Below are 17,767 nucleotides of genomic sequence, written 5' to 3'. Positions count from 1 at the left end.
CCCTGGAGTTGAGGCAGCCCCTTGGTTCAGTGTAAGGTGTAGCTTTACAAAACCACCTAAGGATGTGAGTGGCTTTAACCTCCTGTTTAGAATTGTGTTTCTTCCTCCTTTTCCTTGTCCGTGGGTTCTGAAAATCCAGTGGCAAAACGCAGACAACATTTGAGGGAGCCATGTGCACATTTGTGTTGAGTTTGGCTTCTGGCAAACTCTGGCATCTGTGGTGGGCAGGTGAGCCGGGCCAGCACTCTGGATACAGACCATTCCACACGCCCTTCTCCCGCTTCCCTGTGACAGCATCAGGCTGTCAGGCCCTTTGTGGGTCGTGGTGACATCTCAGGTTCTGAGCCTGGTGGCCCCAGAGCTCCTCTGTCCCTCCTCCCACAGCAGAGCTCAGGCCTGGGCAGTGCTCGTTGGCTCTCAGAAGCCGTGGGCGCTCGCTGTCACCCCTCAACCTGGCCTTGAGACTTCTCTGTCTCCATGAGAGTTTGGGAGAGTGTTAGCCTCGCAGCTCTAGGGTGGTACCAGAGACATTGCAAGATCCCTCCATTGGTGAAAGAAAAGAGAAAAGATTGGGTAGGGAGGGAAGTGAGCTCAGAGAAATTTTCAGCATTTTGATCGCATTTTTAAGACTCCCCTTCCAAAAGGATTTGAAGCGGGTTACGGTATTTGAAAGGCTGCAGCGTTTGACTTTTAAGGGATAAAACCAAAGGAGTTCACGCGAAAGACTCGAAATGAGTAAATATGACCCGTGGTCTGAAGGCGCACACTGCATTTAGCCACCAGGTTCCTGAAGGGACAGAGGCACGGGTTGGGTTCGTGGGTTTGGTTCTCTGACACAGCAGACGGTGGGACCACCCGTACCGCGCCTGGGGCTTGCTCGTCGCTGAGGGCGCCCGCGTCCCTCTGTTGTGGCGGATGGCGCGGGTCGGTCCCCAGGCCCTGCTCAAGGGAGGGCGCGCCCGGGTTGGGGGACCTCGGGCCGGAGGCAGGCGGGGGTTGCTTCGGCCTGCTCCGTGGTCCTCGTTGGAATCGCTGTGAATGGCCCACCCCAGCTCAGCCGACCTAATCTAACGACTTTTTCTCTTGTCTGTTTTCTTCCCATCTTCCCGTTTCTGTGTCTGTCTGCCGCTTTGATTCTGTAGTATAAATCTGTGTTTAGGTCCTACTCCCAGGATTTCGTGCCTCACAGCCAAGCTTCCGTTCAGCCTTTCCTCCCGTCTACCCCCTCTTCCTCTCCACACTTCCCGCCCGTCCACCAGTCTCAGAGCTCTGACTTAGCGGTGCCGACCGTGGCCAGTCTGCCTCCCAGCACCGTGGACGGGCCTCTCTCGTCTTCTCAGGAGAGCAGCTTTCACGGGAACACTGTCTGCCTTCCTTCCGAAACCTCTCTCACTGACTCGCCCCCGACGCCTTCGGTGAGAACTCAGCACACACACCCCTGCACGCGGGTCTGCACGTTTTGAGAAAAGCGGTGTCGCTGTTCGTGAGTCTGCCGCCCCGCCCCCCACCCCCAGTGGCAGGCCTGTCTGATTGAGGTCTGTGGAAGGTCGCAGAGTGAAACAGGAGGGTGTCTGTTGCCAGAACAGAAACGGAACCTTCCGTACAGAGTTCCCATCAGATGGGGAACCCGATTTTCCAGGAACAGATTAGTGACCGTGTAGAGACAGCCATAAGCACGAGACAGAAAATGCGCCTGGTTTCCTGGTTGGTTGTGCGTTTTTAGAGAAAGACACAAACACCTGTGGAAGAAAGGTGCGGACAGAGGACTCTGAGACCGGAGGCAGTTGCCTCTGTGGCTGCAGGTGCTGCTGAGTTCCCTGAGCGCCTCATCCGGGGACGGGGTGCTAGCTGGCAGGGCGGAGAGGACCGGGGCCGGCAGGCGGGGGCGGCGCTGCAGCGAGCTGGCCTGTCTTGGTACGTTGCCTCCCTCCGGGGCAGTTTGAACGGCCCTTGACCTCCCTGGAGAAGATCCAGCGGGAAACTTGCGTCCCCTGTAACACAGAGGCAAGAGGTGGCAGAAGTGGCTTCCTTCTCGGGCCCGGGAAAGGTCCCCAGGGAGACCCGAGCTCCCGCTGCCGCCCTCTTTCCTTCCCCGTGAGAGGAGAGTCCCGGTCAGGGCCGGCCCGGTAGGCTGCTCTCTCTCGGAGCCGTGACGGCGGGCTGGGGGGCCTGTCACATGTGCATCTCCTCTCATCCTGTCTCCCCCAGAGTGAAAACGCCAGCGAGGAGGCTGGTGAGGGTGAATACGTCAATCTGTATTCCTCTGGCCAGAGCAGCGAGGAGCTGCCTCACTCCCGAGGAGTAAGTAACCTCAGGGCTGCCTCGTGCATGTGGCCTGGCCTGGCAGGGTTGGGCCCTGCTTCTGCCTGGCTGAGCCTCCCGGTCCCTAGCCGGCTGGGCCCCGCAGCCTTGCCGAGAGCCACGCTGGCTCGGTGGGGAGAGGACGTGGCTCCCCGTGGAGGCCCTCCCTTTGCTTTCAGGGCTTGCGTGACGCTCTCCGGGCCTGGCCGGATGGGTCTTCTGGAAATGAGAGGAGGCGGCATAGTGTTGGCCTGGCCCCGTGTTGGTTGCTCTCTGAGATTTCTCTCTATCCCGTCTTCTAGTGTCAAGGCCCGTCTTCCATCCCCTCCCCAGAGGGAGGGACTCCTCTCCCTCACCACCAAGCCTCCCGGGCCTTCGCCCCCTCCTCCTCCCTCAGCGCACTCCCTTACCCCCACAGGAACAGCTTCTGAGGAAGCTGGATGGGGTCTGTCCGGGAGCCCCCGCCCTCTGTGTTCACGAGCCCTCTGTCCTGAGAGTGTAGAGAGCTACCTGATGTGGCTGCCCTTGGTCGACCTCTGTCCCAGCCGGATACAGCCGTTCTGTTGAGCAGTCGGCTTTCCAAGTTTTGCTGCAGCAAGACGCGAGCAAGCTCAGAAGCTTGAAAAAGAATGAGTCCCTTGACAGGAGGGGCCATGAGGACACGAGTCCTCCCTGGTGGTCAGCTCACAGGGCCCAACCCATTAAAATTGTGGTCACCCCTGGTAAGACAGCCCTGCCGAGGACGCCCCCGCAGGACCTTCCACGTCTGCACAAGGCGAGCCCCGCTTTAGTTACTTGCAAGTCCTAGAACACTGTGGGATTCGACCCTGTCTGTGGAAGCTGTTTTTACCCTGGGGTCCCCTCCTCACCTGTCCACACCTGGTGACCTATGCCCCCGCATCGTCCAGTTTAGCCTCCACACGGTGGAGCCCATGCCAGGCTGGCCTTCCGTGGCTCTCCCCTCTGCCCATGACCACGCTCGGTGCTGGCTTCACCTCGCAGCACTCTCCACAAGGACGATCCATGTGTTCATGCTAACCTGGTTTCTGTCGCGGCCGCGGTGGCAGAGCAGGGATGCCAGACAGCCGTGTCATCACCGAGTGGGGTGGGCCCGGATGCCCAGGCCCGGATGCCCAGGCCCGGCTGCTGGAGGAGAGGGGCTGGCTCTCGTGCCCTCGAGCAGCTAGACCCCTTGGAGCCGTAGCTGGGAGGCAGCTGTGCGTGGCAGTCCTGAGGACTTCTAACCAGGAAGTCAGCAGGGGTTTGCCGCACGGTGGTCAAGGTCACAGGTTTTGGAGGCAGATGACCCTGGGGTTGAGTCGAGGCTGTGGCCTCCGAGCCACGTGCGCTTGGGCAGAGCCTTCAACCTGTGTCTGTGTGCGTGAGTAGCATGGTGCCTCCAGCTAACGGACAGGGTCCTGGTCGGGTCAGGTGAGAGGAGGCGTGGGAAGTCCTTAGCACAACGCCTGGCTCAGCTTGGCCGGTAGCAGCAGCTGTGAGTCCTTTCTTCCAGGAGGTGCTTGGATGGTCATAAGTAGGGGCCCCCTTTCACCATCCCCAAAGGCAAGAGGGCCTTGCACTTTTTTTTTTTTTTAATTTTTTTTTTTCAACGTTTATTTATTTATTCGGGACAGAGAGAGAGCATGAACGGGGGAGGGGCAGAGAGAGAGGGAGACACAGAATCGGAAACAGGCTCCAGGCTCCGAGCCATCAGCCCAGAGCCTGACGCGGGGCTCGAACTCACGGACCGCGAGATCGTGACCTGACTGAAGTCGGACGCTTAACCGACTGCGCCACCCAGGCGCCCCAAGGGCCTTGCACTTCTTGCGGGATTAACCGCATTCATGGTTCCCGTGTCCACGTTTCGGATTACTCCGGAGGAACTTACGCTCAGAAGCCGCTTGCAGGCAGGAATGCCGGGAAGCAGATCCGCCCGGCTTGGGGCACCCGTCACAATCCCAGCGCTGGCTTCTCTTTTCAGGAATCACCAGCTACGAAAGACGGACATCCCAGAGACCCCGCATTGGGCAGCGGCGCACCTGGGAAGGAGAGCAGAGACGGCGAAAGGTAGGACGTGACCGGGTAGAGTGGGGGCCCTGAAGGCAGCGAGCCCACTCGGGGAGAGCTGCCCCCTGCCCACCGGCAAACAGGCCTCCCGGGGCTTTAGGTTTACGTCCTTTCCCTTTTTCTGACTCTCAAAATTATACATGTGCAGGGCAGAAAGCATGGCAAGTACAGAAACATACAAGTAAACCAGAAAAATCCTTGATAATCCCACCCTTAGAGGCTCCACTCTGGCAAGCATTCTGCCATTATTTCCTGGTGATGTGCTCATGTATTATCCACTTTGCAAGTCACCCACGACAGTATTTTCTTTCTCAAATCCCAGGCCAGGTGTATTGTGTTGTTAAACCATTTGAAAGTAAGTTACAGATGTGACATTCAGGCCCTAAATACTTCAGTGTGCCTCCCGAAGTATTTTAAAAGCTTCCCGATTACAATACCATTACCACACCCAAGGAAAGTAATGATAAATTGCCTTATATCATCTGGTACGCAGACCATCCTCCACTTCCCCAAGTGTCCATAAAGCTGCTTGCATAGCTTATTTTTTTGGAACCAAGATCAGTCAGGAGTCACTGCGTTTAGTTGTGGGTCTTTGTTTTTTTTTTTTATATTTTTTTAACATTTATTTATTTTTGAGAGAGCATGAGTGGGGGAGGGGCAGAGAGAGAGGGAGACACAGAATCCGAAGAGGCTCCAGGCTCCGAGCCGTCAACACAGAGCCCGACGCGGGACTCGAACCCACACACCACACCGGGAGATCGTGACCTGAGCCAAAGCCGGTCACTTAACCGACTGAGCCCCCAGGAACTCCATGTGTCTTTAATCTTTTGTAACATTTTTCAGCATTTGCCGGAGTCAGACGTGACCCGGTTTAGAAACGTGTAGTCCGTTTCTGTACGCGTGGGACCTCCGGATCCTCTCTGGCCCTGCCACCGGCAACCACGTGGTGACGCTGCCTTCTCAGCGAGATGTTCCACAAGTTCGAGCTTTTCCTCCCTCTGCAGGCCAAGGTTCCGCTACCTCTGGGGTCCTGCTTGCCAGGCCTAAGCACAAACGGTTCAAGAGGTGGTAAATAGCAAGACGCAGAAGAAGAATCAGAGAGCACTCAATCGGGGCCCGCCCAAGAGGGCCGCCCGCCCAGCCTGCTCTTGGCCGCTCCTCAGTGCCGTCCGTGTGGGTGGAGACCGTCTGATCCGTCTGCCCGGGCTAAGATCTCCCCAAGTATTAAGCAGGGGATGATGGATCTTCTAGTTGAACACCTGGCAGCAAACGGGGGCTGCGCCAGGCAACAGAGACTCATGGGTTCAGCCTCCAGCTGCACGGAACCCGAGAGCACCATTTTTCAGAGCTGCAGATGGCCTGTGTGAACACAGAAGGATGAGCATGTCGACCACTTAGAAGCAATTACAGAGATGTTCTCCTCTTTCCACAAAGGCCAGACTGCGGACCGGACCCTGAAGGGACACGAAGCAGATGGTTCTTCCCATGACTGTGTGTGATTTTGCTCTGGGCCGTCCATGTCTTACTGAAAGCACAGGTTTTTATCTCCCAGATACTTAGGGTTAAAAATGTGGCCTGTGACCACAAGGATCCACGGTGGAAACGGTCAGAATAAAACCGGAACATGGGAGAAGATGCCGGGGGAGGCATGGTGCCTACAGACCCAGCATCTGTCTGCTCCCGGGATGCCCCCCTCACCCCCCACATCCCTCCTCTGCTGGCCGTTCTCTCCTTCTCCCCCTTCACCAGCAAACCCCGGCTCAGTCCTTCAGGCCTCAGCCCGTGTGTCCTGCCCCAGGGCCTGCTGGCCTTTAGACTGTGCTGTGTCCTTCTCAGGCCGGTGCCCCCAACTGCTGGCTTTAATGTCCGCCTCTCCTGCTAATCCCAGCACCCCCGAGGACAAGGGCCAGTCTGCCCGGCTCGTACTTCTCGGTCCCACAGAAAGGCGGCCCTTAGAAAAACACTTGAGGAATGGCGCGAATAGCCATGCGAACTTTCTTTCCCAAGCTGCTTGCCCTTTTGCCATTTCTGTCCTTGAATACCGACTATGTGGACGGTGGCCTTGACAAAGAGCAGCTGATCCCATCACTTACTTAAATAGTCCAATGAAACCTTCTTGATCGCCTTCTTAATCCCGTCCACTTACAGACGGAGCAGGTCACAGAGGTCACAGAGCTCATCGGTAGTGGCACCAGAAATCCAGTCTGTGCCCTGGCTCCCAGCCCCGACTCGGGCCCCCTGTGCTGGGGCGGGGGGAAGGGTGTGGATTTCCCCGTTGTAGCCGCAGTTCCAGAAGGACCTGTTCAGGGGCAGTCGTAACTCCTAGTCCTCACGCAGCGGGCCGCACTGCCTCGGGCCCCTGCTGTCCTGGATGCCGGGGCCTCTTGGATGCTTGCGACACAAACCACTTCTCCCTCCAGGGCCCCAAGGTCACCAGATGCTTCAGAGTTGGCTCGGTCGGAGGAGGAAGTTGACGAGCTGTCCCTCATTGACCATAATGAAATCATGGCAAGGCTGACACTGAAGCAACAGGTGAGGACAGGCCTTCCTTGAGCATCTGGGCCATAAAGGGAGTGAGAGGGCTTTGAGGAGAATGGAACCGGGAGGTGTCTCAAACAGAAGACCCAAGTGAGGCACCGACGCCCCAGGTGGCCACCCCACGCCTCCTAGGCTCTGTGCACGGCATTTATTCTGACCCCGTGCCTGGGCCACAGTGGGTGCTGAAGGACACTGGGCAAACAGATGGACTCCTAGAGAAAATGTCCCGTGTCCCCTTCTCTGGTACTTCCAGAGAGTAATCTTGGGCGAGTCGTGTAACCTAAGCCCCAGAGGACAGGACTCGGGAGGTATCATAACTGTGAACTCGGTGGAGGGTGTTCAGTTCAGAGCTTGAGCATGGGGAGCCCTCATTAGCATAAGCCGCCTTCACATTACTGTTGACCGAATGCCCCACGGTAGTTTCCGTGTGGGAGACACAGGCTGATTAAGAAATCCCAGGCCTAGCCGCCACAGCCGCCTCTGCCCTGTGCCTTGCCGGGATGGCGATTCTGGAAGCACAGAGGAACAGTTTCTTGTCATAGCCTTGACCCCGCCCTGGGGAAGGACTGTTTCTGGGCTCCGGCTGTGGCGGCACGCAGATGCAAAGACAAGCAGTGGGTATACCGCCCTTGGCACGGGGTGCGCTGGGCCGGGCCGGCCGCCGCAGAGCGTGACAGGAAAGGCGAGGCTGGCGGGGACCCTGGGGCAGCTGGCTCCTCTGCCGACAGAAGTCACGTCTCGTGACCCTTCGCAGAAAGTCCTGAAAAATCGGGGCGTGGGCGTGGCTGCCCTCACCCTTAGCTGGAAACGCACGATGCTCTTGGGACTCGAGTCCAAGCGTGGAAACACAGAAGTGCTTGGAGAGGCAGGTGCCTCTGAGCCTGCGGGCTGTGGGCCCACGGAGGCTGGCGGGGTGGGTGTCCTTCAGGATCAGAGGCAGGGGTGTGGGCTCTCGGGCTCGCCTGCTGCCAGCTCTCTTTGGCTCCCAGTAGGTTTAGGGGCTAAAGCCTCTGTTTGCCCACATGAAAGTAAGACTCGTTCCTTAGTCGGGAGACGGCAGCTGGTGTCCCATAAGCAACGTCGGGCATAATCGAGCGTCTTTGTGACGCTTTCGGGCTCCTGGGAGTGCTCCCTGTGGAGGGACTTGTGACTCCTCCCACCTGGGGAAACAGTAACGCGGGGCGGCTGGCTGCAGTTGTGGGAGCGGGTGCGCCCGCAAGGAGCCCACTGCCCCCGCTGTCTTCTCGGAGCGGCCGCTGGCAGCCCCACCTGCCTCCCCGTGGGGTCCTGCCCTCCCCACCTCTGAGACCCCGGGGCGGTGAGGAGAGAGAGATCTGATGGTACTATTGTCCCCTGACCCCACTGTGACCCAGAGCGGGGTGCCCGGGTGTCCGGGCGGCTCCCAGACGAGCCGTGGTCTGTCCTGCCTGCCGAGCGCACAGAGCTGGGCGGGCCACACGGGCACACTGGCCTCCGTGCGCAGCCACGCTGCTCCCGGGTGACAGAGGCCCGAGGGAAGGGGGCCCCGGGGTCTCCACAGTGCAGGGACTTGGTCTCGTCCCTACCCCGGACTTCCCGGCGCAGCTCTCCTACAGCCGAATTCTGCCGCACGCCCTGCTTTGCCCTTGTCGTTGCAGGGTGACGATGGGCCGGACGTCCGTGGCGGGTCCGGAGATATCCTGCTGGTGCACGCTACTGAGACAGACAGGAAAGGTGCGTCAGCGCCCCGTGCGGCGGCCTTTGTCACGGCTCTCCAGGCATCCCCTGGCCCTATGGCCGTGGCCCTACCCTCCGCGGCCCTCCCTGCCAGCCCTGAGCGGGTCGGAACGGCGGCCCGGGTGCAGCAGGGTCACCGCGAGGAGAGCCCACCCCGGGGGACAGAGCCGGGCTTGTTGCTTCCCAGCCCTGTCAGGGCGTGTCCTCCACTGGTGAAGGGTAGTGATGACCCCAAGGGACCCCAGGGTCAGTGGAGAGGGAGCTTCAAGTGCAGAGCTCGGCACCCAGTAGGTGCTCCCCCCACGGTCCCTCAAATAACGTCACGGTGACACGTGGGTAGCTTTTTCTGCTTTTCCTGATGTTTGACTCATTACGTTATTCCAGACCACTAGATGGATTTCACTCACGGAGGTCCTGGCACACGTTCCGGCCGGGAGCCTCAGCCCCAGAGCAGTGGCAGCACCGTCACAGGATGGGGTTCCGACCCTCCGCACGCGGCTGCCGCCCCAGTCAGCGTCCTGATCCACTGACGGGGCTGGAGGAGCAGGGCACCCACTGTTGGGCAGACTTTGTGCTGGCACCAGAGCTGTCGTGCCCTGAGTTCTGACAGGGAGGGGAGGAGGAGGGCCGTGAGGAAGGCGCCACGGCCTTGACCTCAGTCAAGACGGGGGACTGGTGCCTGGTGTTCCGTTGATGTCTTTGAAAATGAGTGAAAAGGTGATGTGACCGCAGGATTAAAGTCAGTTGTGGGAAGAATTGAAACACCCCAGTCCTGAAACCTTACTCCGCCAATCTTAGTTTTATGAATGACCACGTCCCTGTTTTTATAGCAGGTTTCCCAAAATACGTTACACAGAACGATTCTGGGAATTTCTGAGTTACGAAAATAGTACAGAAATGTTCACGTGGCAGACAATTTGAAAAATAGAGAAAAAGAAGAAAGGACTCCAACAAATTCACCGTAGCCACTGGGCTTTCTTTACCCCCGGCTTCCTTGGACTAGGGCAGACCCCGGTCCCGGACACGGAGTTCAAATCCGGGCACATCCCTCCCCTTCCGGCCTCGGCTGCTTGAAGAGGTTGGCGGTGGCCCGGGGACAGGGAGGTGCACGGAGCCGACCGAGCCAGCGCGGCACGCGGCCAGCACTCGGGAAGTGGCGCTCGCTCTGCTGCGGCACACCTTCCTCCACGCCCGCCTGAGTGCCGTCCTCAGCTGGGCCGAGAGGAACAGTTCTCCTCTTTCTCCAAAAGGGCTGAAGCGGGGGCTGGCTCCCGTCCTCGGCTTTGAGCGGCTTACCTGCGGGTGTGGCCGGAGGGAGCCCCGAGCGCAGGGCAGACCAGAGCCGCCCGGTCTGCCAGGGCCGTGCCCGGGGCAGGTGTTGCCGACTGGTGCCTCCTCTCGATGTCATTCACGGAGATCCTGAGGATTCCGGGGGAAACAGTCATTTGTACCTGGGTGGACTGGGGCGGGGGAGGCCAGGGGCCACACGGCACGTTCCTTGGGCGGGTGGCTTCCCGTGGACCAGAGACCACACCGGTGGCACTGTACCGGGAAGCCCGCGGCTCAGGGCACACGGACTTGGATCTGTTCTTCCGGAAGCAGGCGGTGGCCTGTGCGGGGCTCACCCCTGCCTCCTTGCCCCCGCCTCTTTGAACAAAGGCCCGGTTATCAGTGAGCCGGGTGAGTGGAGGGTCCAGGAAGGAGGCGCCTGAGCACGACGCCGTTGGGCCCCGCTGTGCATTTCCAGCCTGTGAGCCTCCCTCACGACACCTGCTGCGCCAGCCGGGCCCACCCCTCTGCTGGTCCCCTAGATTCTTGCACTTGGGGAGATGGGGGACGAATGAGAGAAGACAGAGAAGGGGTCCGTGTCCAGAGAAGGACACGGATTTAAACCGTGTGCATGTGTCACCCTCGGCCTCACCGTGAGCAGCACACACTTTGGGACCCAGTCAGGACTCAGACCTCAGCTCCGGCACAGAATTAACTCTGAAGTTCCTAAGCCTGGCCAGACGGGGAGTCTGTGATGGGGAGTGTCCTGCGTTTAAAACATTCCTTTTTTTTTTTTTTTTTTTTTAGCGTCAGGGACTGCATCACCAGCACAAGCGGAGCCAGGGGGCTGTTGGAATTCTGGGAACGTTGGGAATCCCCAGCTAGAGCCAGCCCTTCTGAAGGGCAGGGAGTGAGGGGTGGGAGCTGCTGGTCTGGGTCCCACCCGACCGCCGGGGCCAGGCTTCTCCCGGTTGGCCTTCCCTTCCCTGGCGCTTCTGTGTTCCAGCAACGTGCTGAGCTGTGGCCCTTCAGCCTTATCGCTCAGTATGTGGAAATTCCCAAGATCTTTGCCCCTGGACACTGCTCCCTAAAGTATTACCGGTGACCTGGCTTCAGAATCCTGCTGATGAGTTTGGATTATTTTCTCTGTGCCCATGACGATGAAGGCCCTTTGGGTCTCAGGTCTTAGGACAGACAAGACGCGCTCAGTGTGTCGTCAGAGATGGCAAATACGTGCAAGCAGGCACACTGCCATCTCCGTCCCCTGCCAGTGGCAGCCATCCCTCAACGGTCGCTCTTCTCTCTAGACTTGGTGTTGTACTGTGAGGCCTTCTTGACCACCTACAGGACCTTCATCACCCCAGAGGAGCTCATCAAGAAGCTGCAGTACAGATATCCTTTCCTGTGTCCCTCCTGCCCGGCTTGCTCTTCGAGCCCCTGTCCTCGCCCAGGGGCTGAGTGAGATGGCATAAGGGATGGGGGGTGGGCTTGCCTGATGGCGGTTGCAGTCACTAAGGAGTCCTGAAAAGGAGTTAGAATTGGCGCACCTGCGAGGGGGGGAGCACCCAGGCCCCCAAAGAGACCCAGGTCGGTGGCACCTGCAGCTTCTGAGCTGAGCCCCAGGGCACTGAGGTGACAGGAACCAAGTATGCAGGGCTTACCGGAATCGGGACTCCGATAAACAGCCACAGAGGTAGGCACGGCCACTCTGCCTGGCGGCAGACCAGCGGCAGACAGAAGTACCATGTCCAGGGAGAGTCGACTCCCGCCCCTCGGCCACATCTGCCCCGAGGGCTCACCCCTTCAGGGACTAGCAGCCGAGAAAGACCCAGGGCCCCGGGAGCCGCTGTCATTACCTTTCTCTCAAACCTGCTTTTCTAAAAAGCCGGCCAGCCCAGGGTCACCTGCTCCTTGGCCACCTCTCCCTGTCGCAGCCCACGACTGCCCTCTGCTGGACAGCCTCTGTTACTTGGGGCAGGAAGTCCCACGTTCTCCCTCCCAGCTGTCTACCTTCCTTTCCTGTGTGTCCTAAGGCTTCCTCCACCAGGCTCATGTCTCCTGCAGACCTCTATCGCTCCTTCCGCTGTCCCCGTACCCCAGCACTAGAGGACCTGGTCCCTCAAGACCGAAGTGGATAGTCTGCATTCACTTGCTCGCAGGCCTGGCTCAGCGTACCTGTCAAGAACTTCCTAGCGTCAGGCAGGATGCTAACTAAGCCCGTGCCATGAAGGCTCACTCAGTTCCAGTACTGTTTCGTAGGTTATTGCCATATTATGGATGGTGCCGTGGTATCACTATTCTGTGATTGGAAATAGGCTCAGAGAAGGTAAATGACCTGTACGGCTGTTTGGTGGGAGAGTAGCCACTGACATAGGTTCCCAGCTCAGGTTCAGGGCACCTACCTTGTTCAGCTGCTTCAGGCATTGATGGGAATGTTGCAGCCTTAAGATCCTAGGCCTAGCTGGCTAGTAAGTCCTGTGCTGCAGGCTCTGGCAACGGTCCTTGGTGTGTCCCCACCCCTCCAGTGTCCTGTGGATCACAGAAGAGCAGGAAGGACAGCCAGAGAAGGGTTTGGAGAGGATGGCAAGGATCTGTGACTTTCTGGGCAGAAACCAGGACCTTCGGGAGGAGCAGGAGGTGAACAGGTGTTGGAGTGGCTGCGGTGGGGAAGGGGCCTCGGAGGCTCTGGAAAGATGGGAACTGAGCGGACCCAGGGCAAGAGTGCAGGAAGCCCGTCTGGGCCATGCCCCTTCCCTGGAGACCTGGAGGTTTTAGGGCATGTGGGTTTTGACCACCCTTTTCCAGCTGAGGCTCAGCAAGGCAGCCTGCAGTGGTTCGGTGAGCCCTGCAGGAAGCTTGGCCTCGAGGAGCAGGGGAGCGGCTTCCAGGGGACCAGGGCTCCTGTGCACTGTAAGCTCTCTGTACGTGGCAGCTGGGGAAGGCAGCCCTCCCCCCACCACCACACCATCCCTGCCTGTGTAAGAATGCCTTTCTTTAACCCACACTCCACGTACGAGAAGTTCTCTCCCTTCGCCGACACGTTCAAGAAACGCGTGAGCAAGAACACGTTCTTCGTGCTGGTGCGGGTGGTGGATGAGCTCTGGTGAGTGCATCTGCCCGTGAGATGGCAGGGAGGCAGGTGGGGAGCCCTCGGGCATCCCGGGATCCCCCCAACCCCGCCACCAGCCAAGGCTGCAGGGGGAGAAGGGGCCATCCATCCCATCACATGCCACCAGCTTCTCCCACCCACTTTAACAAGATCCCTTGGGGAGAATGGCCCTCCCACCCAGACCTGGCCGGGCGTCCCTCGCATAGGGCACAGGAGCATGAGGCCTGGTCTGTGGCACCTGTGCCCTCAGCCCCCAGCAGTAGTGGAGGCCCCGTCTGCTCTCCTCAGTCCCCCACGTCCCCCCAAGTCAGCACTCGCCGTCACCATTCACTTAACAAGTACCCATCCGGCCGGTCCCTTTCCTAGGTCTGGAGAGCTGCGGGGAAGAAACCGCAGGGCCCCTGCCTTCAAGGCATTTCCCTGCTGCGGGAGGGAGGCCTTAGTCCATGACTGCACAGCCTTCGGGCCACTGTGCTCGGGAAGTGCCATGCAGAGAGGGTGCAGGAGTGTCCTACAGGCAAGGCGGCTGGTCTGAGGGGCCGGGGCCACTTAGTGACGGTCACCTGGATGGGAACGGGAACTTCCTCTGGGGTGGGATTTACATGCTAATGTCTCCATAGCCCAAGCACTAACAGGGACCTGGTGTTCATCCGGTGCCAGCAGGCACTTGTGGAGGGCACGACCGCTAAGTGTCACCAGTGGGACCATCCCCAGTGTTGCTGGTCGCTGTCACGTGACCCTTGGGTTTGTGAGGTGGATGTGGGCCCGGCGGCGGCATCCTCTTCCTATGCTGGGTCCTTGTCCCTCACCGCATGGCCCTCGGCCCTCTAGCCTAGTGGAGTTGACAGAAGAGATCTTGAAGCTGTTGATGGAACTGGTCTTTCGCTTGGTGTGCAACGGGGAGCTCAGCCTGGCGCGCGTGCTCCGGAAGAACATCCTGGACAAGGTGGACCAGAAGAAGCTGCTCAGGTGTGCCAACTCCGACCAGCCCCTGGCAGCCAGGGGGGTGGCCGCCAGGTGAGCGTCCAGCCGTGGCTTCTCCAGCTCCTTCCTCTGGCAGAGTTGCCCCCCGATCGCAGCCTCTCCGTTCCGTTGCCCTCGGCGTACCTCCCCAGCCTCACGTCCTGGCTCTGCCCGGGCCCTGCCACGAGGTTCAGCCCAGTGGATGGTCCAGTGGGTTCCTCAGGGGCTAGGCCTCTTCTCCAGGGTCATGATGTGTGATGAGTCCCCGTTTGGCGAGGAAGTGAGGAGCCAGGACGGGGGCGCCTCCTGGGACAGGAGACAGGCGAATGCATTCCGGGCCGTGGTCAGCTCTTGTCTTCCCGGCACTAACGTGGCAGCCGCGAGCTCTTGCCTGCCCGCCCCCCCCCCCCACCCCATCCCCACCGTCCTGAACATTCCTAAGAACCTGGGGATGTAGTCTCCAGTCTGTCACCAGTGCCCCAGCCACAGATGTTTGTTGATGTGTCACTTCCTGTCAGTGTTTTGGCCTTCAGCCCTGTGGTGCCATCTCTGCTCCCACTGGGCCCTGGCAGTGGGGCTACCCACCTAGCAGAGCACCAGGGTCTCGGGCCTGAGTGCAGTGTGGCCCCGTCCTGCTGCCTGTCAGCTCTGTGGCTGCCATCCTCCTGTGAGGCCGGGCTTAGGGGCAGCTGCTCCCTCTGCACCCCACTCCCCGGCTCTGAGGCCTCAGTACAAGGCCCACCCAGCTCCTGCCGTCCTGTCCCGACTGCTCATCTCGCCTCTGTCTTCTAGGCCGGGGACGTTACACGACTTCCACAGCCATGAGATAGCTGAGCAGCTGACCCTGCTGGACGCTGAGCTCTTTTATAAAATAGAGGTATGGCATTGAGCAGGGCTGGGGGCTGGGGACTGGGGACTGGGGATAAGGCTGTCTGTTGCCCTGGGCAAGCAGCCATTGCTTGTCCCCAGACAGGAGAAACGGCCCATCACAGAGAAGCCCGAGGGCTCCAGTTCCATCCAGTCTACTTCCTTTTTCAGATTCCTGAGGTTTTGCTTTGGGCCAAAGAGCAGAATGAGGAGAAAAGCCCCAACTTGACCCAGTTCACGGAGCACTTCAACAACATGTCTTACTGGTAAGGCGCATCTGAGCGGGTTCCCACGCCGTCCCCCACAGAGCGCTCTGAGGGCAAGGAGGAGGCGCCCCCTCCATCCCTCCCAGCTTCTTCCAAGGCCCTGGGCATTAATTGGGCACTGCAGGAAAAGAGCAGGGACAGGGCAGGGTGGGTCTTGCATGTTGGAAGGGGCCACCTGGGGGGCTGGCTGAGATTGGGGAGTGCCAGGATCGATTGGTAATGTCTGCCCTGGGTGGCGACAGGGGAGTTCAGTATGCCGACCGGCACTGGTCACTGCCAGCCCCCAGGCAGCCTCAAGGCTGAACTTCACCCGGCCTCTGCCTGAAAGAGAACAGCTAAGGAGGGTGTTCTGTTAATACTTTAAGCCCTGAATTCTTAGCACAGAATGAGGTCCGAAGTGTTTACACTGTAATGTGTAACAGAACTGTTAGCTTTTCTAGATGTGACTCAAAGGTGCCCATGGCCTCTTGGCATCGGACGGAGGATGTTCAGAGCGTGGCAGCCATGCGGCCTGCACCTGGCCCCGGCCACACCCCATCCACCGCTGCCACCGACAGAGCATCTAGTTGTTAAAAGGCTCTGGGGACTGCCTTTTGGAGAGAACGTGGGTCACCTCCCACTTTGCTGGTTTTTCTCCTCAGCTCAACTGTAGCAAGCCTCCGTGGGGCGTCCTCAGGGGTTCCAAGGAGGAGGTGCAGGCAGGGCCCTTCAGAGCCACGGTCCTCAGGGTGTGCTCAGGGCAGGCGCCTAAGACGAAGCAGGGGTGGCTCTTCCTCGAGTGGCTGCTGTGGCCCCTGTGACGTCCTCATGCAAGGCTGGCCTTTTGCTGGTCAAGGCGGCCTCTTCCCCCACGTGCTCACTCGTCCCCTAGGCTAGTCCGGAGGCCACCTGAGGAGCACTTCCAGCCCCAGTGGTGCCCCGGCCCGTGCTCATCAGGAACTCTCTCCTTCGATGCTCCCGCGCCTCCATCTGGAGGACCCCGTCTTGGTGTGTGGCCTCCTGACTATCCCTGCGATGCCGTGAGCTCCTGGAGAGCAGAGACGGGGGCCTGTGCTTGGCGCCTCAAAAGCCCTGAGCACGCAGTGCAGGCATCCACATCCCTCTCCACCAGGACCACCTGGGGGTCTGGGAGGAGACTGTTCAGCTCAGTGGTCTCTCTCTCTCTTTGATTCACGCAGGGTCCGCTCAATAATCATGTTACAAGAAAAAGCCCAGGACAGGGAGCGGCTGCTGTTGAAGTTCATCAAGATCATGAAGGTAACCGCGGCGCCCCGCCCAGAGTCTGCTCCTCTGGGCCCTGCCCAGCGGCCCCAGGCCCACCTCACGGCCTCCCCTCCCTCCGCAGCACCTACGGAAGCTGAACAACTTTAACTCCTACCTGGCCATCCTCTCGGCACTGGACTCGGCGCCCATCCGCAGGCTGGAGTGGCAGAAACAGACCTCGGAGGTGAGTGGCTGCGGGGGAGGGAGGGTCTGCCTGGCCCTTGGTGAGCCAGCCGTGGCAGCAGGCACACAGATGTCTGCTCCGCACCCTGGGTTCTCCGTGGCTCATCTCTGATCTTCGCTGTTGGTGCTGGGGTTGTCCCCTCACAGGGTCCTGCCACCTGGGCTGCAGGCCCATATCTGGGTCCCAGCTTCACCTGTTCCTTCCTCCCATCCACCCGTGCTCCTGGAGGGGCTGCTCTGGGCTGGGGGCCACACTGGTCACTGCGGACATACTGTGAACAGGCTAGAGATGTATTGGATGGTTTCTTTAGGGCAGGTGCCCCAGGGGGAAGGTGGGGTGGTCTGGCCTGGGGACGGGGAGGCCCCCTGAGGAAGCGTCCATCACACCAAGACCCAAGTAGGAAGAGTTTCCTGGGAAGAAGGAAATCCTGGGAATTCCTGTGAGAGGGGACGGGAGGGCACACACTGGGAGTTAGGCACCTTCAAGCAGCAGGACAGGGGCTGGGGAGGGGCCCTGCTCTGGACCATGAGGGCCTTGCAGGGAGGAGTCGGGCAAGGACCTGGACCTTTATCCTTGTGTCGAGAGGTTCCTTAAGAGAGGCAAAGCCCCTAGGGGCTGGGTGTCAGCTGGGCCACTCAGGTGCCATCTCAAGGGGTGACACAAGGGGACAGTATTGTAAGAGAGTATCGTACGGAGAAGTGTGGGACAGTCACAACAGCTGCTCCAGGAACACGTAGGAGGTTCCCGAGGAGGTGAAACATCGGGGGAAGAGACAAGCTGGGGGTGAGACTGGCAAGAACCCCACCCTGCGTGCCGAAAGGGCAGCTCGGGGAGGAGGCAGGCTCGGGGCATGACGCAGGTCGCAGTGTGCTTCAGAAGAAGCCCACTTGGGCCCCCGGGCGCTCAGCCGTGGCTGTGGGGTGCCGGGCAGGGAGGAGGGGCTGGCCTCCCCGCCTTCACACACTGTCCCGCCTGCCCAGGGCCTGGCCGAGTACTGCACACTGATCGACAGCTCGTCCTCCTTCCGCGCCTACCGGGCCGCCCTCTCCGAGGTGGAGCCCCCCTGCATCCCGTACCTGTGAGTAGAGCCCCCGCTGCCTCAGAGAGACCCTCCCTTAAGGGTTTCCAACCCAGACAGTTCTACTTCTAACTTTAAAACCAGGGGCGCCTGGGTGGCTCAGTCCATCTCACGGCTCGTGAGCTCAAGCCCCGCGTCGGGCTCTG

At 59.8% G+C, this 17,767-nt stretch overlaps 1 protein-coding gene across 11 annotated transcripts in view; it reads left to right on the top strand.

Annotated features, from left to right (window-relative positions):
• Positions 1-17,767, top strand: part of RAPGEF1 (Rap guanine nucleotide exchange factor 1) — a 110,135-nt gene that overhangs the window by 89,014 nt on the left and 3,354 nt on the right. For 5 of the 11 annotated variants that reach the window (XM_040482688.1, XM_040482687.1, XM_040482692.1 and 2 more), the window contains 13 exons: positions 1,143-1,415; positions 2,209-2,301; positions 4,283-4,368; positions 6,789-6,900; positions 8,544-8,619; positions 11,199-11,283; positions 12,902-12,994; positions 13,832-14,017; positions 14,756-14,840; positions 15,002-15,096; positions 16,275-16,353; positions 16,442-16,543; positions 17,524-17,621. In XM_040482688.1, coding sequence (XP_040338622.1) covers positions 1,143-1,415; positions 2,209-2,301; positions 4,283-4,368; positions 6,789-6,900; positions 8,544-8,619; positions 11,199-11,283; positions 12,902-12,994; positions 13,832-14,017; positions 14,756-14,840; positions 15,002-15,096; positions 16,275-16,353; positions 16,442-16,543; positions 17,524-17,621 — 1,463 coding nt within the window. The remainder of the gene's footprint in view (positions 1-1,142; positions 1,416-2,208; positions 2,302-4,282; positions 4,369-6,788; positions 6,901-8,543; positions 8,620-11,198; positions 11,284-12,901; positions 12,995-13,831; positions 14,018-14,755; positions 14,841-15,001; positions 15,097-16,274; positions 16,354-16,441; positions 16,544-17,523; positions 17,622-17,767) is intronic. The other 6 variants (XM_040482693.1, XM_040482695.1, XM_040482697.1 and 3 more) reach the window with 3 other exon arrangements.

Source organism: Herpailurus yagouaroundi, unplaced genomic scaffold (genome assembly GCF_014898765.1).
Source record: "Herpailurus yagouaroundi ecotype Mexico unplaced genomic scaffold, PumYag 160, whole genome shotgun sequence".
Lineage (NCBI taxonomy): Eukaryota > Metazoa > Chordata > Mammalia > Carnivora > Felidae > Herpailurus > Herpailurus yagouaroundi.
Note: the sequence above shows the minus strand (reverse complement) of the source record. Positions and strands in the feature narration are given on the sequence as shown.